This window comes from Lithobates pipiens, unplaced genomic scaffold (assembly GCF_037356315.1).
Source record: "Lithobates pipiens isolate NorthernLeopardFrog02 unplaced genomic scaffold, aLitPip1_a1.2 Scaffold_16, whole genome shotgun sequence".
In the NCBI taxonomy this organism is placed as follows: domain Eukaryota; kingdom Metazoa; phylum Chordata; class Amphibia; order Anura; family Ranidae; genus Lithobates; species Lithobates pipiens.
Genome location: NW_027507748.1, coordinates 401,147,704 through 401,171,475, shown reverse-complemented (window position 1 = coordinate 401,171,475; position 23,772 = coordinate 401,147,704). Strand labels below are relative to the sequence as shown.

The following is a 23,772-nucleotide window of genomic DNA, read 5'->3' as shown; positions in this document are numbered from 1 at the left end:
CACTAGATAGGCGGCACTGATGATGAGTCACTGATGGGCACTAGATAGGCGGCACTGATGATGAGTCACTGGGCACTGATTGGCAGCACTGGTGGGCGCTGTTGGGACTGCACTGATAATCAGGACACTGATAATCAGTGCCCTGAATATCAGTGTAGATGTTCCTTTAACACAAGCTGGTTATCAATTCTCTTCTCTCCTCACGCTGTCGGCATTGGGAAAGAAAAGCCGACAACCTGCTTGTGTTTACATCCATGATCAGCTGTCGTTGGACACAGTTAATCAGCAGCTGGATTGCTTTTACAAGGGTCGCCCTTCCCCTCCCGCCACCAGCCAGGGGCTCTCCAGGCTTTAGCATCCAACCGGCAAGCCTGGTTCCACCAGCTTACCATAGGGCTCGTCTAGGACCGGAAGGCAGTTTGTTTTTGTAAAGGTGAACTATGCCTTTAAATACACATTACCAACTATATTCTGTCTTCTATTCTCTAACTTTACTGGAAAAATGAAAGTGGGGCTCTAATTGTTTTCTAGGTGGAACCAAGAAAGCTTTTTTTGGGGATGGGTAAACAGTTCTGAAGAAAGCATTGTTGTGTTTTTTCAGTATAAACAATATTTCAGTCAGTTGAGCAATGGGGAGAAATAGGAAGTGTAAAAAGAGAAATCGAATGTTTGTAATTCAAATATGCTTAGAGATATAAACAGAACCTGTCTAGTAAGGAATCGTTTAATAATCTGAATCACCATTCTTAAATTGTTGTAATAGTGCAGCCTCAGCTCTCAGGAATAACCATGGAGTTAAATAATGCTGAAAAAAATGCAGTAAAAGAACACATGCGGAAACAATTGTGCAAATGCACAGTTCACAAATTACCACTGCAGTAAAGTTTGAATAATGTGGTAATTCCCACATGAAAATGTAATTTATCTCATTGAACTGCTTGCTGAGGAGTGGGCCCACAGCTGAATGTAAAGAACACATGCCGGCAACTAAAAATTATGAAACAAAAACAGCGTGGGGTCCCCCCCCCCAATGCATACCAGGCCATTCCAGTCTGTTGTGAATTTTAAGCGAAACCCCTCACCAAAAAAACAAAAAACGGCGACACCCCCTAAAATCCATCCCAGACCCTTTTTTGAGCATGCAGGCCAGAAAAGAAAGGGGGGAGCGGGTCTCCCCCCCCCCCCCCCCAAACCATACCAGGCCACATGCTCTCAACATTGGGGGGGGTGTTTTGGGACAGGGGGGCATGCTCCTGGCTGATGATGTCACATAGGGGTGGGGCAACCTGGTGAAATCACCGGGTGACTCCTTCACTTACCTATATAAGAGCCATCAGACGGCAGAGCAGGCAGTCAGTGGGAGCCTTCGTCAGAGTCGGAGGGTTTTTTGTTTTTTAATATTGCATGTGATACCACCACCAAAACCCTGGCGATAAATATTGCATTTTTTTACTCTTTATTACATTTGTGAATTGAACTTAAGAGCTTACCACATTTTTTTTGGGCGATATTTACCAGCACATTTTTCATTTTGTGATCAGTACTGCATAATCTTTTATTTTCTTTGTAAATTGGATTTTTTTTGCCGCATGCAACAATTTATGCAAATGAGTCATGTGACCATGTTATCACATGCGGTAAATGTTAGTGAATTGACCCCTGTTTGTCATGTTGTTAGATTGTATTCTCTTCTTTTTTAAACAGAATAGTGTCAGGATGTGATTCCTGCACAGAGTCTGGTTATATTTGTTTTAGCTCAGCTCTGTCTTAACAAAAACTCTTTCCCATGGACTGAACACGAGAAACTCATGATTTCTTCAATCCATGTTAAACAGAATTGATAGGGAACTGTCAGCTGCCAGATATTTTTCAGCAGCCACAGTTCCACCAGTTGCTGAATACCTGAAGTGCTGTTCTGATTCTTGCAAGAATTTTTCGATTTGTTTCAAATCAACTTTTCTGGAGAGGCAGGGTACCTACAAGGTCACCCATGATCCAAAATTCTAAATTCAAGCAGTGTATTGTCAACTCAACTCTTTTCACTACTAAGGTAAGAATACAATTAAATAACAGAACACAGCTGAAAGGTAAGACTGAATTATTATACTAGCTCCAGAGTGGAGGTTCAGACTATTACAAATGCTTTTATCTGACTGGTTCTCTTTGAGGCTCAGTTCACACTGCGGGTTCCCACATTGCATGTCTCCCGGCGGCAGTTTACACTGTCCTATGGGTACAGTGGGAGTGTCAATTGAAAGGTAATGACACCCTCAAATCAGTTCACATCACAGTGTGAACTGCAAATTCGGACAGGACCAAAAAAAAGTGTCCTGCGCGAGTTTGGTCCGAATGCAATGTTAATTTGCATATCTGTATAACTGAAATGATGCGAATCACATCCAATGACGGCCATCGCACCAGTGGGAACCAGCTCTGAATCAAGAAAAAACACAAGCAGTTATAAGAGCTGGTAAACTTCTAACATCCTTTTTATTTTTTGTAATTTCTGGCAGAAAGATAATGAGGGCCTTATTGGAAGTTGTCTCATACCTGCATTCCCAGAACATTGTTCACAGAGACCTCAAACCAGAGAACATTCTCTTGGATGACGACATGAACATAAAGCTGACAGACTTCGGATTCTCCTGTCAAGTACCTGAAGGACAACAACTGAAAGGTAGGCTATGGGGTTTATATACTAAAAGCAAATCCACTTTGCACTACAAGTGCACTTGGAAGTGCAGTCACTGTAGATCCGAGGGGGACATGCAAGGAATATCAAAAACAGCATTTCTGCTTGCACATGATTGGATGATAAAATCACCAGAGCTTCACCTCATTTCAGAACTTCCCCCTCAGATTTACAGAGACTGCACTTCCAAGTGCACTTGTAGTTCACAGTGGATTTGCTTTAGTAAATCAATCCCTCTATTCCATTCCTAGCAATCTCATGAATTATCCTCTGCTGAATCATTCAGTCTACAGTGACAAAGGATGAAGATGAACAGCTTTGTCCTGCCAAGTTGCCATGATTCAGCAACAGTTGTTAAAAACTGTTGGCCTAATAAAGCATTTTCAAAGTCAAAAATCATATTTTTCCTCATGCAGCATGTAAAGCAAAAATGATTATGCGTAATTCAATAAAAAAATAAACTGCCTATTATTATTTTTTATTGTACTGTTGTAAATAGCATGGACATGTAAAAAGAAAAGCAGTAAAATGTACAGTACCTACCTTTTAGAATACACAAGAGAGATAAGTATAGTTTTCCAGCAAGCACTGAAAACTTTCTTCCTGTTGTAGTTGTATTTATTGCTGAGTAGGTACACCAGGGAAACCGTGAGCACACAGACTTGTTTTTTCTTTCAGGCTCGGTTCACACCTAGGATGGCTGCAGATCGCACAGGAATGCTGTGCGCCCCTGTTCTCCATTTTAGGGATGAATCAGGGTCCAATCTTTGCCTGAATTCAGCCCTGAAACAGAGCCAAAGACGCACAGAGTTTCTGTGCAAGCAGCTCTGCAGCCGCCCCAGAGATATGTGAATCGGTTCCATAGAGAGCCGGTCACGCTCTCCTGTCATGCGAATTGGATGCGAGGAAATCTGCATTCAATTTGCATAGGTGTGAACCTAGCCTTAGTCTTTTTATAAAAAAAGTATAGACATCCTTTCTTCAGACTAAAATGGATCAATGTGCTTCACACCCTAATGCAATAGGCTGCACACACCTATGATGATATGTTATCTGATGGTCTGTCTGTTATTTGCAGACTTCACACAAGCTTTAAGTGGGTAGTAGAGGTTCAGGCTTTTTACACTTCAGTGACATGGGGGTGGTACAGCATCAGGAGATGGTATAGTTAAAGGAACATAGAGAAAAATGCAAAGGATAATTGTCCTTGGAGCCTTTAGGAAAATTTTTATTAATATAGCTACCCCTCACAATTAGAGATTTTGCAGTCAATGGAGTGTGGGAAATTTGAGCCACCAGTAGAATATCTAAGGACAGGTTAGGTCGTGTGGGGTGGGTGGAAGCAGAAATGGTCAGTCTTAGTAGTCTAGTTTTTTGCTGTCTGGAATCAGTGTCATCTACAGAGATGTGACAGATGAAAGGTTTTCCTCTTGGGAGGACACGGTTGTTTATTGTGTTCCAACAGGAGATGTTTAGTGCCCCAGCTCCCAAATGGCAATTTGGAAGACTTTATTTTGTAGCAGTCGGCACCTTGGAGAGGACAGTGTGCATACCTGGGACTAATTATTTCTGCCCAATCAAGCTGGAGTTGACATGAAGCCTTAACATTTATTATTTACTATTTTTTTGTAAAGATTTTCTATTGCATCCATATCTGCCTGGAAAATGCTTTACATTTGTAAACCCTTAGGGCATGTTTCAGGTGGTGGAATCTGAAGAGAGACATTGGGGGTTATTTGCGAAAGGCAAATCCACTTTGCACTGCAAGTGCCCTTGGAAGTACAGTCGCTCTAAATCTAAGGGGTAGATCTGAAATGAGGGGAAGCTCTGCTGATTTTATCATCCAATCATGTGCAAGCTAAAATGCTGTTTTTTTATTTTCTTTGCATCTCCCCCTCAGATCTACAGCGACTTTACTTCCAAGTGCACTTGCAGTTCAAAGTGGATTTTCCTTTAGTAAATAACCCGCAATGTATTGGTTAACACCCCACACTGATGCTGCCATAACACTTGGGATGAGTATTCCTTGTGTCTAAATAAGAACAGCTGAAGGAAAAAAATAACATTCTCAGTTGCTTGACTTGGGGCAGTTGTGAGACCCGTTTCTGTGTTCTAAGAAAGGTTTCTGGCCCCTGAGAACTGAAAGAATAAATATGGACCAGCGTTTTACCCTACATAATTTTAGTATTTATAATTTAATCTTATTTCTACCTGCATCCTGCTTAACAAGTGTCAATTGCAAGGGGTACCTGTTCTGCTGATAATCGGGAATTTGAAACACATTGTCCTGCAACCTTAAAGCAATGCCTTTACATTTTTTTCCTGAGCAGCTGCTCCTGGCCAGGGAAGACAAGCTTTGTATTGGGATCAAATACAAATCTCTCTCTTGTCTTCCCTGTGGATCCGTCTAGTGAAGATCAGGTGTAGCTACTGCAGGAAAAGAAGATGTAAACACACTGCTTCTAGGCTGAAGGTCCATATACTCAAAGTGTCTGCTATTGACACGTTATCATTATGCAATAGGTTTACACCTTCCGATCTACCAGTGGCGGCTGGTATTTTTTTTTTATTGGGTGGGGGACAGCAAACTATCCTCCCACCACCACACTCCTTTCACTCGGTTCACGGACGGCACTAATCCCCCCCCCCCCCCGGTCAATTCACAGGGGGTCACCCCCCAGGTTGGTCAGTCAAGGCCCTGCAGTTACCCTATCTCACGGGTAGTGCGGTGGGCTGCTTATTTGCTCGGTTCCCCTGAATGCGTCTCCTCCCTCCTCCTGCCAATCCAATCGGATCTTCTTTTGGCCCAATTGGTTGACGGGTCTTATGACCTGCTTCCTGATTGGCCGGGAGCAAATATTCATTCGCTATTGTCACAACAATATAACAAATATTCATTCATTAATTTTCTATTGTCACACAACTGGCTGGGCTTGGGGCGTAGTGCTCTGCTCCCCAAGCCCACCCTTTTTTGAAGCCTATTAGTGCCTCTGGCTCTAATCAAATGCTTAAACCCCCCCCCCCCCATTGGAATCCATACGTCCGGCACCCTGCATGTAGATGGGGGGGGGGGCAGCGCCTGTGCGCCCCTAATGGACAACCTGCCATAACATATATATACATCAATTTCTTGTCCAGTATTACCTTGTTACATCATAGCTACTTCAAAGGGAATATGTTTTTTTTTTTTTTTTTGATTCTTATGTCCTGTGTAACCAAAATACTTTTAAACTAGTGCATCACATTTTTCTTTTGTTAAACCATTGTTGCTCCTCATTCACACATTGGGGCACTTCATCCAATATGTGTCAAACCAGACGCCCACTTCAGACCATCCATCACTAAATAGCTGGTGCATTTGTTGATATTCCTAATCAGAATTTGCTTTCTAAAAGAAGAAAAATCACATATGCTTTATTATGGCAATGTAACAATAACTATTCAAGCACGGGCACTTACCTGTTTTCTGTTTCTTTGTGAATAGAGATAATCAACAGTTGGCAGTGTGGCCTCATATGCACCAATGAGATTTATTATGCTTGGATGTGTTTGCCCCTCCTGTTTATGACCATCTTTTAGACACAGTACACTGATAGAATAAATGATGGTGTAGTTTCCCTAAATTATCCGATATTTCCATTCATCAAACAGATCCATTTGTGGCAGTCTGTTATAGTCTGTGTAATAATTCAGTTATATACCGTATTAACCATAATACTCTTTGTTGCTGACTTTTTTTATTTCAGAAATTTGTGGCACACCTGGATATTTGGCACCAGAAATAATCCAAAGCTCTATGGATGAATATCACCCTGGATATAATAAACAGGTGGACATGTATGTTGCTGTTTAAGTTGCATTTTTCATAATCTTCTTCTCATAAATGTGCATGTGTACTAGCAGGATAATGGCACTGCCCTTTCTTGCCTTGCAGGTGGAGTAGTGGAGTTATAATGTACACACTACTGGCTGGCTCGCCACCATTTTGGCACAGAAAACAAATGCTAATGCTACGAATGATTATGAATGGGGACTACCAGTTTGGTTCTCCAGAATGGGATGATCGGTCAGACACGGTTAAAGACTTGGTATACAATATGCTTACTCTCTTGCCACACTAAAATAATAACCTTTAAATGTCTGTGCAGACTTAATTTGTATTTAATGTGAACAAAAACTCTCTTGCCACACTAAAATAATAACCTTTAAATGTCTGTGCAGACTTAATTTGTATTTAATGTGAACAAAAGACTTTTCTCTTTAGATTTCCCGACTATTAGTTGTGAATCCAGAGAAACGTCTTACAGCAGACGAGGCTCTAGCTCATCCATTCTTCCAGCAATATGTAGTAGAAGAGGTTCGCCATTTTAGCCCATACAGGAGATTTAAGGTAAAAGATATGCATTGCTTGGCATTTAATGTAATCTGTTATATTTGACTTGAAATCACACTTTTATAAAATAGACAGAAGTTTGGTTTTAAAAAACATCATAATCAACTTTCTTTATCGTACATCATAGGACACAAACCCTCAAGTAATTATTTGGTGGGTTATGGGCCTACCTTCAGGTGTTGACACTGGTATAACCTATACAGGAAGTTGACTCTCCTCCTTCCAGGAGTACCTCAGTTTTTTCGTCAGTGTCTAAGGTGTTGGTCACGAGTGAAGATGTGCTGTGAGGAGCTTCTAGAGGGATCCATGATGAATTTAAAAAACCTCCACAGCCGGATCCATCCTCGCCACTGAGGCCATAGGATGGTACCCGGGCCTCACAGAAAAGAATGAGGTTTTGCCTATAAGCTTCTCTTTGAGAACTGGACCCTAGGAACCAGGACTCTTTTTGGTCTTGCTACATTACCTAAAACTGTCCTGAGGGGTGCTATACAGGTCCAAAGGAGCAGAACTCCTATTAAAAGGGCCCCAGTCTTTGAAGGTTTACAACGCAGCACACTGTGATGGGTGAAGTTTGGATCTGTCTGTTTACAGCAGTATCCTGCAGCGAGGACAAGGTATGGGAAAAAGCTAATGCTTTTTCTTTCTATACACCTTGTATGCCTTTAAGATGTCTCCCCTAGAGGGAGTAATTTTAAACAACCTGTGTTTTACAGCTGCTCTGTGTTCAAGCCATAGCATGTGTGGTCACAGCAGAGGGGGTTCTTAATCTCTTAAGGGATTTAAACAAAGACAGCAGTAACATAACAAGGGTATTATAAACCTTGGTGGGGTGTCCCTGAAGCAAAAATTGGTGTCCCCATATCTGCATGTTTTAAAAAAGCTTAGCAGCACTTCCACCCTGCAGAAGTTAGATTCCCTGTGACTCTGCAAAACTGATGACAGAACCCCCCGCCTTCTTGCCCCCCTCCCCTCTCTGACCCCTTTTGCGCTTGGGCGTTTTTCAGGCGCTTTAGCGTTAAAAAAAGCGACTAAAGCGCTTGAAAGAAGCCGCAACTGCAATCCCAATGTAAAAGCCTGAGTGCTTTCACACTGAGGCGTTTTTCAGGCGCTTTAGCTTTAAAAAAAAAAGCGCCTGAAAGAAGCCGCAACTGCAATCCCCAATGTAAAAGCCCGAGTGCTTTCACACTGAGGCGTTTTTCAGGCGCTTTAGCTTTAAAAAAAAAAGCGCCTGAAAGAAGCCGCAACTGCAATCCCCAATGTAAAAGCCCGAGTGCTTTCACACTGAGGCGCTGCGCTGGCAGGGCGTCAAAAAAAAAGTCCTGCAAGCAGCTTCTTTGCAGCGCTTTTGGAGCAGTGAATACTCCGCTCCTAAAGCACCCCTTCCCATTGAAATCAATGGGAAGTGCCTGCAAAACGCCTGAAAAGCGCTTTTGGCAGCAGGGTTTTGTGGGCGCTTTTAACTCTTTATTTGGCCACTAGCAGGGGTTAAAAGTGCCCCAATAGCACTCGAAAAAAAATGGGAAAATGCTGCTAGTTTATGCGGCGCTTTACCAGCGTTTTTCGGGCGCTGATATTGTGAAAGGGCTCTTAAAGCACTTGGGCTTTCACATTGGGATTGCAGATGAGGCTTCTTTCAAGCGATTGACAGGTGCTTTTTTTTAACGCTAAAGCGCCTGAAAAACGCCCCAGTGTGAAAGGGGTCTTAGAGGTGCGTCCACATATATTACATACCTTGTGTAATCGGATCTTCTAGCCTGGTATTACAGGCATAACGGCGGCAGTGTCATCTCCTCCTTTCAGGATCTGCTCATACACACGCAAACTAGGCATATTTAGGAGAAGGGAGGGTTTTGCAGAGGATGCTGAGGGGCGTGTCTGTAGGTCACATGGCGCCGTGCACAATACGTAAGCTCCACTACACAGTACAAGGTGCAGAGTGAGGGAAAGACGCCAATCAGGTTCCACCTGAGTCTTTTTTACACAGACACTCTCAGTTGCAAGTCTCTTAGCAGGGGAGTCTGCCACACCAGGAGACAACACAGCGCTGGACACGTGAGGGTGTAAACCAGTACAGGAGGCATTTCCAGTACAGGAAACACTATTCCTACTTAGCAGTTAAAGCTGTTATAATGGTGACATTGTTTTGCTAGATTTATTATTAAGCACATTGTATTGTGTGCCTCTCCTTTTGTGCCTTGCACCATGTCTTCCAGACCTACCGTAAAGGTACCTAAGGTATCACCCCCAGGCCCTGGGAACCCCAGTTATGCCTCCATACTGTCATCCTCTTCAGAGAGATGAGACATGGCAAGCCATGGTGAGTCATTGGAAGCTAGCAGTGGTGCAATGCTTCACAAACTTCAGCCCCTGTATATGTGACTGAGGATGCATTTTCCTCTGCCCTGCAGGGCTTAGAAGGAAGATCAGTGGCTTTAATCGCATCCTCCATCCAAGTGGATAGGAAGCGTCCCAGATCCCCCTACCCCACCTTAGCCTCTTTACAGTCAGTGGAGGGTCCAAAAGAATTATGGGGACAGGATGGGTTATTGCCCTCAGATGATCGGGAGGAAAGATAAGCCAATTATTCCTCTGCGGGGGAAACAATACTTGAAGTTCCTACTTCACAATCTGAAGTACAGATGAAAGAAAAAAAGCGCCTCTAAGTGCAGAATTAAAACTTTTAATATAACCAAACAAGATTAAAAACACTTACAAAATCAAGGATAAGAAGAGGCATAACATGGATGTATGATGCAGGTGATCTGGCATCAGGAGGTCCCAGTGTATCATCACAGCTTTCCAGGGGTAACAATATGTAGCAGCAGAAGGTCCCAGGATAACCAGCAGGTGAACACCCCAGGCTCTGGGAACACTGGTGAAGCAATCACGCCGTCTGAGTCAGCGTGGAGTTGACATTGGCTTGAAGAAGGAACCAATCAGTAGTTCTGAAAACGCGTCCCATTTTTATGATATATTTCCTGTTTGCGGTCCATGCTGGTTGTTGTCCCCTCCCGCTGACGCCATTTCCGGGAATCATACTCAACCCTGACTGAGATGGAGCGATTGCTTCACCAGTGTTCCCAGAGCCTGGGGTGTTCACCTGCTGGTTATCCTGGGACCTTCTGCTGCTGCATATCGTTACCCCTGGAAAGCTGTGATGATACACTGGGACCTCCTGATGCCGGATCACGTGCTTCATACATCCATGTTATGCCTCTTCTCATCCTTGATTCTGTAAGTGTTTTTAATCAGGTTTGGGGATATTAAAAGTTTTAATTCTGCACTTAGAGGCGCCTTTTTTCTTTCATCTGTTTTCTATTAGAGATTGCTTCCCTCTTTGAGTGCAGCCCTAAGTGTTTGACGACCACTTCATCCGTCCAATAAGGACACTATCTGCCTGGTCCTGACATTCTGAGCGCCCTTGACATACGCTTTATCTGAATCTGAAGTACAGAGCCTTACAAAGATGGTTCGCTCTGCTTTCATGCTACCCCTAACAGAGTTAGCTGAAGGTCCAGTCTCCTCCTTGGGTTCCTTGAAGCCTTTGCATGCGTTTCCCGTTCAAGCATTACTAGAAAAGCTTATTTATACTGAATGGGATCATCTGGATAAACATTTTTCCCCTCCAAAGATGTTCTCAAGTCTCTATGCTATGGAAGAAAAATTCACTAAAAGATCCAGCAGTTTAACTTGCCCAGTGGACAATGCGCTTATGCTTAAAGATCCAATGGATAAGAAGTTGGAAGGTCTGGTAAAATCCTCTTTTTACTTAGCAGGCAATGTTGCTCAGCCTGCAATTGCAGCTATAGGCATCTGTCAGTTAAAGGACCAGTTCACAGATGCTCTCAATGAGCTCACTGTACAACAAGCACAGGAATTGGCCGAGCTACCTAAAGCATTATGCTTTGCTATAGATGCTATTAAGGATTCTATTCACCAGGCATCACACCTTGCACTTGTACATATGCAAAGGACCCTTTGGTTAAAGGGTTGGTCAGCTGAAACGACTTGTAATAACCTTCTAACTAGTTTCCCCTTTAACCACTTTCAGACCGGACCATTTTGCTGGTCAATGACCAGAGGTCTTTTTACACTTTGGCACTGCGCTGCTTTAACTGGTAATTGCGCGGTCATGCAATGTTGTACCCAAACAAAATTTGTGTCCTTTTCTTCCTACAAATAGAGCTTTCTTTTGATGGTATTTGATTGCCTCTGCGATTTTAATTTTTTGCGATATAAACGTAAAAATACCGCAAATTTTGAAAAAAAAATGATATTTTCTACTTTTTGTTATTAGAAAAATCCAATAAACTCAATTTTAGTCATACATTTAGGCCAAAATGTATTCAGCCACATGTCTTTGGTAAAAAAAAAGTCAATAACTGTATATTTATTGGTTTGCGCAAAAGTTGTCACAGTAGTTAGTTTACGACTGCCTATCTCATTTCTTGAGGTGCTAAAATGGCAGGGCAGTACAAAACCCCCCCAAATGACCCCATTTTGGAAAGTAGACACCCTAAGGAAATTGATAAGAGGCATGTTGAGCCCATTGAATATTTTATTTTTTTGCCTCAAGCGATTGAATAATGACAAAAAAAAAAAAAATGTTTTTTTTACACAAAGTTGTCACTAAATGATATATTGCTCACACATGCCATGGGCATATGTGAAATGACACCCCAAAATAAATTCTGCTGCTTCTCTTGAGTACGGGGATACCACATATGTGGGACTTTTTGGGAGCCTAGCCGCGTACGGGGCCCCGAAAACCAAGCACCGCCTTCAGGCTTTCTAAGGGCGTTACAGTTTTGAAGGCCATAAAATGCCAAGATGGCACAACCCCCCCCCCCCCCAAATGACCCCATTTTGGAAAGTAGACACCCCTAAATTTAGGGGTACACTAGTGAGACTAGGTAATAAATGGCGGGTGCCCTGAAACTATAAAAAAATAACTAACCAACCAGTGTCACCTGTAACAGTTATATGGTGATCACTGGTGAAAGGGTTAACTAGGGGGCTTTATGCGGTAGTATATGGGGGTCCCTGGCGCTATAAAAAGCTGCGGCGAACCTAAATACCTACCTGCCTAACTAACGTCACCTGTGAAACTAATACAGCGATCAGAAAAACGATCGCTTATTAGGCTGGGTTCACACTGGAGCGATGCAGGAACGCCACGAATCCGCGGAGGGTTCCCGCATCGCATGCCTCCCGGCGGCAGTTCACACTGCCCTATGCGAACTGCTGGGAGTGTCAGTGAAATGTTAATGACACCCCCAGATCAGTTCGCATATCGCAGTGCGATCTGCAAACTCGGATCGCATGGTGTGAACACCCATGCGATCCGATTCTGCTGCGGACCAAAAAAAGGGTTCCGTGCGAGTTTGCGGCGGGTGCGACACGAATTCAGCCATACTATCTGTATGGCTGAACTCGAATCGCACAGAGATCGGATGTGATTTGCACTGCAGTGCGGTGCGAATCACATCCGTTCTCATAAACCGCTGCAATGTGAACCCAGCCTTAGTGACACTGGCGACGGGGGGTGATCACGGGGTTAAACCTTTATTGGGGGGGTTAGGGGGGTACCTTAGAACTAAAGGGGGCTAACCCTAACTGCCCTAACAGTTATTACAGTCACAAATGACACCCGCCGGGTGATCAGGGGGTTAAACCTTTATTAGGTAATAAATGGCGGGTGCCCTGAAACTATAAAAAAATAACTAACCAACCAGCGTCACCTGTAACAGTTATATGGTGATCACTGGTGAAAGGGTTAACTAGGGGGCAATCAGGGGGCTTTATGCGGTAGTATATGGGGGTCCCTGGCGCTATAAAAAGCTGCGGCGAACCTAAATACCTACCTGCCTAACTAGCGTCACCTGTGACACTAATACAGCGATCAGAAAAATGATCGCTTATTAGGCTGGGTTCACACTGGAGCGATGCGGGAACGCCACGAATCCGCGGCGGGTTCCCGCATCGCATGCCTCTCGGCGGCAGTTCACACTGCCCTATGCGAACTGCTGGGAGTGTCAGTGAAATGTTAATGACACCCCCAGATCAGTTCGCATATCGCAGTGCGATCTGCAAACTCAGATCGCATGGTGTGAACACCCATGCGATCCGATTCTGCTGCGGACCAAAAAAAGGGTCCCGTGCGAATTTGCGGCGGGTGCGGCGCGAATTCAGCCATACTATCTGTATGGCTGAACTCGAATCGCACAGAGATCGGATGTGATTTGCACTGCAGTGCGGTGCGAATCACATTCGTTCTCATAAACCGCTGCAATGTGAACCCAGCCTTAGTGACACTGGCGACGGGGGGTGATCACGGGGTTAAACCTTTATTGGGGGGTTAGGGGGGTACATTAGAACTAAAGGGGGCTAACCCTAACTGCCCTAACAGTTATTACAGTCACAAATGACACCAATGCAAAAAAAAAAAAAAAAATGCAATTGGTGTCACTGTGACTTGGGGGGGGGGGGGGGGGCAGGGGTAATTGGGGGAGGGTGAAGGGGGGGTGTGAGTGTGCCTGGCATGTTCTACTGTGTAGTGTCGTGTTGGTGCAACTCACCGATCCTCTCTCCTCGGTGCCGGAACGAAAAATACCGACACGGAGGAGAGATTACATCACTTCCTCTCCTGTGTTTACATTACAGGAGAGGAAGTGATGTCACGGAGCATTTCCATTCGTCGGGAGCGATCACGAGGGGGTGGCCATGAATGAATGGCCGCCCCCTCATCCCGGATCGCTCCCGAACGAATACCGACCGCCGCAGGCACCGAGGGGGGGGGGCCCGATCGGGCCCCCCACCCGCGGGAAGGCAGGGACGTATATATACGCCCATATGCCTGCCCGTGCCATTCTGTCGACGTATATCGCCGTGCGGCGGTCGGCAAGTGGTTAAGGGAGAATGATTATTTGGTGATAGTTTGGATAAATACATTCAAACAATTTCCAGCAGAAAGAGTACTCTTTTGCCAGTCAAAAGAAAATATAAGCGTCCTTTGTTTAAACTGACTTTTTCCCCTGTGCCACCTCTAGGCAGGGGCAATGGCTTCCGCCATCAGACTCTCACCAGCTCTTGTATGGAGCTGATCCTGCAAGAACACCCTTTTCTGGGCTGTGTTCAGGCCCAGATATTCCAGCTAACTGCTTGCAATGGCTACACCTTGCTTCAAGCAAGCACTGACTGGTCTATTAACAATAGATCGTCTAAGTAAGCCAAGACAGTTATGCCCTGTGCCCTTAACCTGGCTAGAGGTGGGGCTAGTACCTTTGTGAATACCTGAGGTGCTTGCTGTAGCAAGCCCGAAGGGCAAGGCTACAAACTGAAAATGCACATTACATTCAGGTTTTCCTGGGTGGAGGCTGGATGGCTATACCCCATAACATCAGATCCAGGACGGGCTGTTGCTGAAAAGGAATTTGCTATCTGAAGAGAGCCTTATGTGTTCTACACTTTTCACGATCTCTTATACTTTGGAGATCATGAGTTTCTGGTAAGAAGCTATTTCAATTTTTTCTTGCACGTAGGTATATTGCAGCACTTGATTGAGACCAATCCATCATTTCCAATACTGCACCATAGTTTGGAACTTTACTTGGACATTAAAGTGTTACTAAACCCAGTAATATGAAAATAGTTCATCCATGCATATACAGACTTATTTTACTGTTGTGGGTTTAGTAACACTTTAACTCACTTAAGTGTCACTATCACCATTTATTAGAGTGCACCATACATTTAGATCTTTGTTTAGGACCATTTTTCTTGTATCAATTTATCGTTATACACTGGCCATTACTATTTAACATTGATACTATTGTAGGAACATTGTTTCACTATATCACCTTTACTTTAATGTTGGGGTTGAACAGCAGACAGCGCAGTTGTTTATATCTTTTTAGTAACATTATATTTCCTGGGGCTAATCATGTGAGCTTGCTCATAGTATAGGTCCACCTCTCTGACCCTACAAGACAACCTTCTGCCAAAAAATAAGGACTCCCCTCAGCCTAATGTTTCTTTTTTTGTCCTTGCTCGGGACAACCTTTTCTGTTTTGGATTTTGTGAAAATTAAAGATTGAAGATTCCCTACCGTCCCACCTGTTTCAGCTTCTCCAGGTGGAATATTCACTTGCCAGAGGTAAATCCCCCATAGCAGGAGTGCCATTGTGCAGGAGCTGATGGTGCTGACTAAATGGTGCATGTTGTGATGTCTCGGAGGATCTTTGCACTCTGTGCTCCTGTGCATGCTGCAGTTCGAGAGATGTCTGCTCTTCCTTTAAGTGGCTCCAATTAAGCCTTCAGTGTCATGACATCACTTCTGCTGAGACCTGTGTGGCATTTCCTGGGTTACAGGACACCAGAAGCAGGTGCTGTGAAGGTAAGTTTCACCCTTCGGGGGGGGAGTGCCCTTTTCCTCTTAAAGGGGTTTTGGTACCGAGCTGGGTGGAGGCTGTTAGGGGACTAGAGAAAAGTTGCAGCTAGCCACAGGTTAACGGTGCTGGTCAGGTGCATGGCTGATTTTTTTTTTTTTTTAATTACCAAATATATATTCTAGCCTCAGATTTTTTTTTTTGCCATGAGCTCTCTGAGACCAGAATCAGAGGCATGAAGATCAGACTCCAGGATGCCATTGCTATCGAAAAACAAGTTCAAAAGAGAATATTTAATAGCTGTATTCTTGCTTGCAATCGGAAAGGAGAAAAGCACCAAGACAAGGTATTCCTTGTGACATGTCTCAGTTTGACAGCCTGGTTACTGAGAGGCACAGGTTCGCCCAGTTGATGGTAATGGAGGATGTCCCGCGAACTCTGAACAATCTTTCCATGAATGCTACATACTACAGTGTGTGGAGGAAGTTCTTTGAAGTGGCAGCAGTTCAATGTTGAATCTCCCTCTTGAACTGATGTTTTTTTGTTTAGAATCTGCTCTGAACAAAGGATTCAACTATAGTACTATCAGAGTGCTGGTGTCTGCGCTCTCAGCTCAGGTGTGATTGGCGGAGAACCTTTTTATAACCGCAGTAGATTTGGTCCTCCAGGTTGTAAAGAAAGATCCCTTTTGGCCTGATGAAGATATCCCATTGTTCTGGATGACACTTAAGCCTAGTACACATGGGAAGAATGTCCAGAGGCATCCACTGGTTCAATAGAAACTGGCTGACATTGGGCCCATGTGTATAGCAGTTGGTCTGACAGAAGCCGGCCATTCAGCAGGGGGTTGGGGTGTCCCATGGTCAGAACACAATAGAACAGCAGGAAGATTGCTGTACTAATGTAGTATAGTTAGTACCGTAACCCCTTCTGAGCTGTCAGGTTTGTTTTTTCCTTCTGCAATTTCATCTGAATTAGGAAGCTATACTTTCTTCACTTCCTCCAACAGCAGACAGTGTGGCTTAGGAGGTTTGGGCTGGAGTTTACCTACTTTGGATTACTACTATATATCTGCACAGAGAATCTCGGAATGTAGGATAATCGATTTGTCTTTCCTAAAAGTTCAAACAGGCAGCCTCGCCAAGCATCATTTCCTCATGGATAGTTCTAGCCATGAATGTATAATGTATGTGGCTTTGGGTCTTTCCCTTCTAGTGGAGATTTTGGCACACTCTACCACTAGCTTTGCGAGTAAGTTATGCCAAGGTGCCAGGGGATGTGGCCTGTAATGAGTCACTTAAAACCTTTATCCACCATTACTGGCTAGAAGTAGCCTATAGGCTCCTCAATGATTAAAACAGCAAAAGCAATCAATTCTTTTGCATATATTTAGCTCTGGTTTCTTTTTCTGTTTTGTTTCTGCCCCATATTTTTATGCCAGCTATTTCCCATGAGTAGGCTGACATGACTAATGCCAGGAATATGGAAAATTGGTATCCATACTTACCAGAATCTTTCTTTCCTGGAGGCTCATCATGTCAGCCCAGGATTCCCCTCATCGGTGTCCCATGGTTTATAGCAGGGATATGCAATTAACAGAACCTCCAGCTGTTGCAAAACTAGTCCCATCATGCCTCTGGGTGTCATGCTTGTTATGCCTCATGGGACTTGTAGTTCTGCAACAGCTGGAGGTCCACTAATTGCATATCCCTGGTGTATAGGAACATTAAGATGAGGAGAGTCCCTCCTTTTATTTTGATATTTGGCAGGGTTTTTTTTCCTGTAGGGTTACGGGGTGGAGCCGACTCATGAGTAGGCTGACATGATGAGCCTCCAGGAAAGGAAAATTACGGATGGATAACTATTTTCCGTATTCAAATCTTCTGGGACGAGCAGTAAAAGGCAGCAATGCCTTAGATGATCTCTTTCTACAGATATACATCCATTAATCTGAGTTATATGGAACATCTCCACAGACAGGGGGCCACAAATACTAAATCAAACTTGTTTCACAGAAAGAAGGGAATAAAAATAAAAACCTAACACATTAACAACACCTGACTATTGGGTATCTATCCCTGCAGCTGAAGTGCTGCCAAGGAGGGCAATTATTCATAGAAAAGTAGGTTACCTTCTAAAACTGGTATATCTCAAATGTTTTTTGCTTTAATAAACTCTGAGAATTTTACAAATACAGGAGAAACTGCAGCGTGTTCAGAAATGTCTGGACAGTGGTTTTCCATTGCCTATGCCTTTCAAATGATATAAAAGATATACATGCATAAAAATGATTCATACGTTTCTCTTTGTAGGTTGTCTGCCTAACAGTTTTGGCCTCTGTGCGGATTTACCACTACTATCGTAATGTGAAACCTGTTACTAAAGAAATTGTAGCAAGGGACCCATATGCAATTAAGCCCATACGGAAGATGATCGATGCTTGTGCATTCAGGATCTATGGACACTGGGTGAAGAAAGGGGAGCAGCAGAACCGAGCCGCACTCTTTGAAAATACGGCAAAAGCCATTCTATTATCACTGGCGGCAGAGTCCAGTTAATTATAACATTCTGCCTTTTGTCACGTAAACACAACATTACATCAAACCGTGTACCTATGGAATATGTGTGTATGTAAATATATTTATGAAACAAATAATCAAAATTTATAATAAATATAATACATTTAAAAGTCTCCAGGTATTAAAAATCTATTGATATAAGTGTGTGTGTGTGTGTGTATATATACATACACAGACACACACAATAAAAGTAGCATAGCAAACAGTTAATCATTTAGAACTCTGAACTCCAGTCCAAACTTTTTTTTCTCAGCTTTGAACAGAGTGGGGAAGAGTTAAGTTTGAACCAATGTTGGGTTTTTATCTCTTTGTTTTCTTAAAGCTGAACTCTAAACCTAACTTTTAATCTTGCACAGTTGTACAGGCTCATCTGATTTCACTGCATACTGTGAGCTGCTCAAGTTGTGCAGTAGAAGCTATAACAAGTTGGAGAGAGCCCACCTTGTTTTCTTGAGTGGAGAACATTGTGCATCATCTGGCCCCTTTCCTCCTTCACCCCTTATATTACTTGGATGGCTGCAGTGTGGTCGTCCAGTTCTGGGAGGGAATCCTTGGACGTCCTCTGAGAACCATGGCCCAGCTGTGACACGCTCTGTGATCACTGTAGCCTTCGACATAGCTGATCAAAGTATGGGGCAAAGGGCAAGTCATAGCAGCCCTTTACCATGTGATCAGCTGTCCTTTCTTCACATGGAGAGGAAAGCCGGTGACAGGGGACATCTACACTGATAATCATAATCACCAGTGCAGCCCCAACAGTGCCACCTATTAGTGCAGCATCAGCACACATCAGTAAAGGCGAAAAATTACTTAGTTTCTGTTATAAAATTGTGCAAAATAAGAAAAAAAGTCTTTATTAGTTTTTTTTTTTTCATAAATAAAAACCGCAGGAGTGATTAACCACTTCAGCTCCGGAGGATTTTACCCCCTTCCTTACCAGAGCACTTTTTGCGATTTGGCACTGCGTCGCTTTAACTGACAATTGCGCGGTCATGCGACGTTGCACCCAAACAAAATTTACGTCTTTTTTTTCCCACAAATAGAGCTTTATTTTGGTGGTATTTGATCACCCCTGCATATTTTATTTTTTGCGCTATAAACAAAAAAAAAGCGACAATTTTGAAAAGAAAACACACAATATTTTTTACTTTTTGCTACAATAAATATCCAATGTTTTTTTTTTTTTAACAATTTTTTTCCTCAGTTTAGGCCGATATGTATTCTTCTACATATTTTTGTTAAAAAAAAAAAAAAAAAAAAAAAAAAAAAATCGCAATTATTGGTTGGTTTGCACAAAAATTATAGCATCTACAAAATAGGGGATAGATTTATGGCTTTTTTTTTACAAGTAATAGCAGCGATCTGCAATTTTTTTTCATGACTGCGACATTATGGCAGACACTTGACATTTTTGGGACCATTCACATTCGTGCTATAAAATTGCACTGATTACTGTGTAAATGTGACTGGCAGGGAAGGGGTTAACACCAGGGGGCACTGCAGGGGTTAATATGTTCCCTATGGGAGTGATTCTAACTGTGGGGGGAGGAGACCGCTCGGTGTTCCTCTGTACTGGGAACACACCATCAGTCTCCTCTCTGCTGACAGGACGTGTTTACATACACAGATCCACGGCCCTGCTGTGTTCCCGGGCAATCATGGGTGCCCAGTGGACATCGCGGCCGCCGGGCACACGCACCGGGTCCTGAGCGATGCTGCGGGTGCCCACGAGCACCCCCTAGACCCCATATGACTATGCCGGGGCTGAAGTGGTTAAATACCACCAAAAGAAAGCTCTAGCTGTCTAAAAAAAAAAAAAAAAAAAAGATAAAAATTTTGTTTGGGTACAGTGTTGCATGACTGATTGTCATTCAAAGTGTGACAGTGCTGAAAATTGGCCTGGCCAGGAAGGGAGTGAAAGTGCCCTGTAGGCAAGTGGTTAAATCATGGAGGCTCAGTATCAAACTTATCCTTTAAATTAGATAGGCATAGCTTTATCAACATTCATATTTATGACTAAAGCATAGCATTACGTTTGCCAACACAATTTAGAATAATAATTGTTATAAGTTAATCCATATAACGTGCATGCAGATTTTATTGGAGTACCATTTGTTCTTTCCTGTGTTACATCACAACAGGTACTGTAACTGGGCTGTAAGATAAAAGAAAATGTAGCACTCACTTAACCATAGATTTCTACTCCTGGACTAGAAACTCAGCAGTGGGAAGGGTGTCAATAGTACTGGCAGGTATAGTTTTACAACAGCAGCAGCATGTTCATGATTTCTTTATATATCTGGTCTACAAAGAAAAAGGAAGCTACAGTAAAGGCACAGCATTATTTTGGGACATCAAAAGGTGACCCTTGTCTGCTGACTGACATGCCCTTTATAAATAATCCACATAGTTTACAGTCCAAAAATACTTAGGAAACCAGTTTATTGGTTGATACATGCTAGTGAAAACATTTTTCAAAACTGATGTTTATGATTCCCATAGACACTGAATTTGGTTTAGCTCAGTACCAAGACTTTTAATAACTTTAACTGGGCTGTATATGTCATTGATGCCCTAGCACTCAATCTATGCTTCCTTTGGCTCTCAGGACAACAAAAATGATTTCCTTATTACGATTAACAAAAACTCATGATCATTACTTCTGATGCATATTTATTAAGCAGCAGCTGTCATTGAATAAAAAAATAAATAAATCTGTATAAATAGCAAGGAACTTGCACTTTATACCTGCAGTAATTTTTGTTAAGCACCATGTCTCACTAACAACTTTGTAGCCAAGATTTGTAACAGCTGCAGATCTCTCTAATGAGAACCTTGTTATGTGGTTATAACTGGCTATACAGTTACAAATCACTTGCACAATCCAATTGTTATCAACTATATTGATAACATGAGTAGCTCTACATAAGCTGGCAAGCCTATATTTACTTCAAAACAGCAGCTGGTTTAAAGTGATTGTAAAGGAACTAAAGAATGTATTAAATGAAAAAAATGGTATTGTACAGAGAAGCTGTGAACCTCCTTTTCTCGGTGCTCCGGGAGGGGATGGGGGTGGACAAGTCGTGCGTGCTTGCACAAGAGTCCCGCTGCTGTGTCTATTGGCATAGACAGTGGGACTTGGCCCCAGCTCCCTCATCACTGGCATTGATTGACAGCACTGGGAGCCAGTGACTCTTGATGCCTCAGCAAAGCCAGCGAGAACCGGAAGTGAGGCGAGAGAAGACGTGCACAGTAAAGGGGGGGGGGGGTGATGGATGACAAACTCTGGTAAACCCAAGGTTCAGCTTTAACTGTGTACCATACAGCTGACAAAATTATGTACCCATACCAGATACCCTGTATAATTAAACAACATGACCCACATCTGTATTCATCAATAAAATGGAAGATCCAGTAAAAGTAGTGAGGCTTTGGATCTTCATATTGCATTTAGAAGAGCATTATTCCTGCTGGACCTCCTCTATTTTCACCCATAGGTGAGCAAAATGATTTATATATATATTTTTTTTTCTTCCTTAGGAAGAGACTTCATTCCTATGGCATCAAGCAGAGAAATCAAAGTAGTAATCCCAATATTTCCTTAAAGGTCCTCTTTTCCATTTTCTGCTGGTGTGGTGACATCTTTGACACAGCGGAAACCCAGGTTATCTGAGGCAGAATCTGGTGTGTTGCCCATCCTAATAAAATGAACAGAAAAAAGGAGAAATTAAACTTAATTATTACAGCTAAATGAACAGCATTATCAAATACTATTAGTAATGCATGAATAATCTACACACCTGTATGGCCCCAATTATAAAGCAGTAGTTTTACTTCTACTGTCTACTACTAGCAGAGAGGCCTAAGTTCTGTAGTTCTCACCTAGGTGCAAATATGGGAGTGGGTATTTGTCAGAAGCAGGCAGATTTTTCACTTTTAAGTGAAGGTCCTCCAAGTACAGAAAACTCCACTGGACACCTTAGGCTCCACTCTGCTGCCCGCGGGTGCAAAATCCACAATGTTACCAAGAAAAGCACACTGAAAATCAGCTACATTACACAAAGTAAGATGGCTGAGAACACTGCTTCTTAGTAGGGTTGTGCCGATACCACTATGCACGCGTACTGATACTTTTTTGCAAATACTTACCTATAGCATACATAGGGGGGTGGTGGGGTTGTTAGGGAGTTGGGCAAGGGTAGGGTAATGGGGTTAAATAGGGATTTTGGGGGTCGGAGAGTTGAGAAGAAAAAGGCTGTGATCGCTGAGGGATGAGGATAGGTGGGTCATTGGGAGACAGGGCATAGGTGACAGCTGGTGGAGGAAGGAGGCGGCAACACAGGGAGGGTGCAGTAAAGGGCATTAGGTAAAGACCAGTCTGTACACACCATACATTATTTAAAGACCAGTCTGGACACTGTACATTATATAGCGATTGGTGTGTGTATAACATATACAGTACAGTCTCGTCTGTATATACTGTATGGTGCTAGTGTACAAGACCAGTCTGTACCCTGCTGACACTGTACATACTACACTAACCTGTTTGCAGGACTTGCTCCCCTCAACATTCTGTTCTGCTTTCAGGGACACTTCCACAGCTGCTTCACACTATAGAAACATGTGCTGATGCTGTCCAGCCCCCTACCCTTGGCGACCCACCCACTCTCTGCCACTGTATAACAGCCAGCACGCTCTCGCTCTGTGCAGGAACAGGAAGGGAGGAGTCATGAGATCACCCACCCTCTTGTTTACAGGTGCAGGAGAGGATTTTGGCGGTGCTGCATAATGATAAAAGATTGCCGGAAGCAGGAGTGTCGGTGTGGCCAGCTGTCGGACTGTTCCCACTGTGCTGAGGATTCCTATACACCCCAGCACACCCCCCGTCCTGGTGCCGTAAGGCGCGTACTGCTCCGAACCCCAAGTCCTGGAGGAGGCGTCGCTTCCAGTCATTGTTTTCGGTATCAGAGCATTTTCACGAGTACCAATACTCACGAAAATGCCTAGTATCGGCACCGATATCAGTGCATCACTACTTCCTACCGTAGTATAGCAAAAAGTAGCGTACAGAGACCTCTTTCTTCTTTTACCACTTTGTGTGTTGTGATGCAATTTTTTTACATTTTCACACACGTTAAAATTAGCATTTTTTTACCAGAAAACTCTACCAAAATTTACTGAAAGTAGAAGCTTTGGAGAATAAAATTGTTGCAGTTTTATTAAATGCATATTTTTAGCAAAAAAACACACACTAAAATGAACTGAAATTATGAAAGGTAAAATATACAAGATGTGGCTGTGTAAAGGTACCAAATATGTCAAGCTACAGGCGATACCTCACGTGTTGCACAATCACGGTTTACATGCACCTTCAGGACCTATGCAAAGGTCTCCTGTGTAATGTAAAAGTACATCAAGCTGCAGCAGGCATAAGCTTTTTTTTTTTTTTCTTTTCTTTTCTTTTTTTTTAAGCCACTTCTAGTCCAGGACATTTTAAAATGGCCTAGGGGGTTAGAAAAAAGGTTAAAGTAATAGATCCATGTTTGGTAATACTCAGCATGCCCTCAGCTTTAAAAAGGGGGTCTTTTAAAAAATACATTAAAATGATGCATGCTGATGGCACTGTACTGCCATGCCCCTTACTAAATACCTTGGACTATCTACTGTCCAAAAAGTGGTAATTTGGGGGATTCTCTGTACTGTCCTGGCACTTTAAAG

At 43.1% G+C, this 23,772-nt stretch overlaps 2 protein-coding genes across 3 annotated transcripts in view; one reads left to right on the top strand and one right to left on the bottom strand.

Annotated features, from left to right (window-relative positions):
• The window catches only part of PHKG1 (phosphorylase kinase catalytic subunit gamma 1), a 44,500-nt gene extending 26,333 nt beyond the window's left edge, over positions 1–18,167 (top strand). For both annotated transcript variants that reach the window (XM_077482338.1, XM_077482339.1), the window contains exons 6-10: positions 2,514–2,677; positions 6,439–6,529; positions 6,627–6,780; positions 6,957–7,082; positions 17,788–18,167. In XM_077482338.1, the coding sequence (XP_077338464.1) occupies positions 2,514–2,677; positions 6,439–6,529; positions 6,627–6,780; positions 6,957–7,082; positions 17,788–18,033 (781 nt within the window). In that variant the 3' untranslated portion in view covers positions 18,034–18,167. The remainder of the gene's footprint in view (positions 1–2,513; positions 2,678–6,438; positions 6,530–6,626; positions 6,781–6,956; positions 7,083–17,787) is intronic.
• A 2,312-nt stretch (positions 18,168–20,479) lies between these two features.
• SUMF2 (sulfatase modifying factor 2) overlaps positions 20,480–23,772 on the bottom strand; it is a 39,248-nt gene continuing 35,955 nt past the window's right edge. Inside the window, exon 9 of the mRNA XM_077482337.1 lies at positions 20,480–21,752. Coding sequence (XP_077338463.1) covers positions 21,656–21,752 — 97 coding nt within the window. The 3' untranslated portion in view covers positions 20,480–21,655. The remainder of the gene's footprint in view (positions 21,753–23,772) is intronic.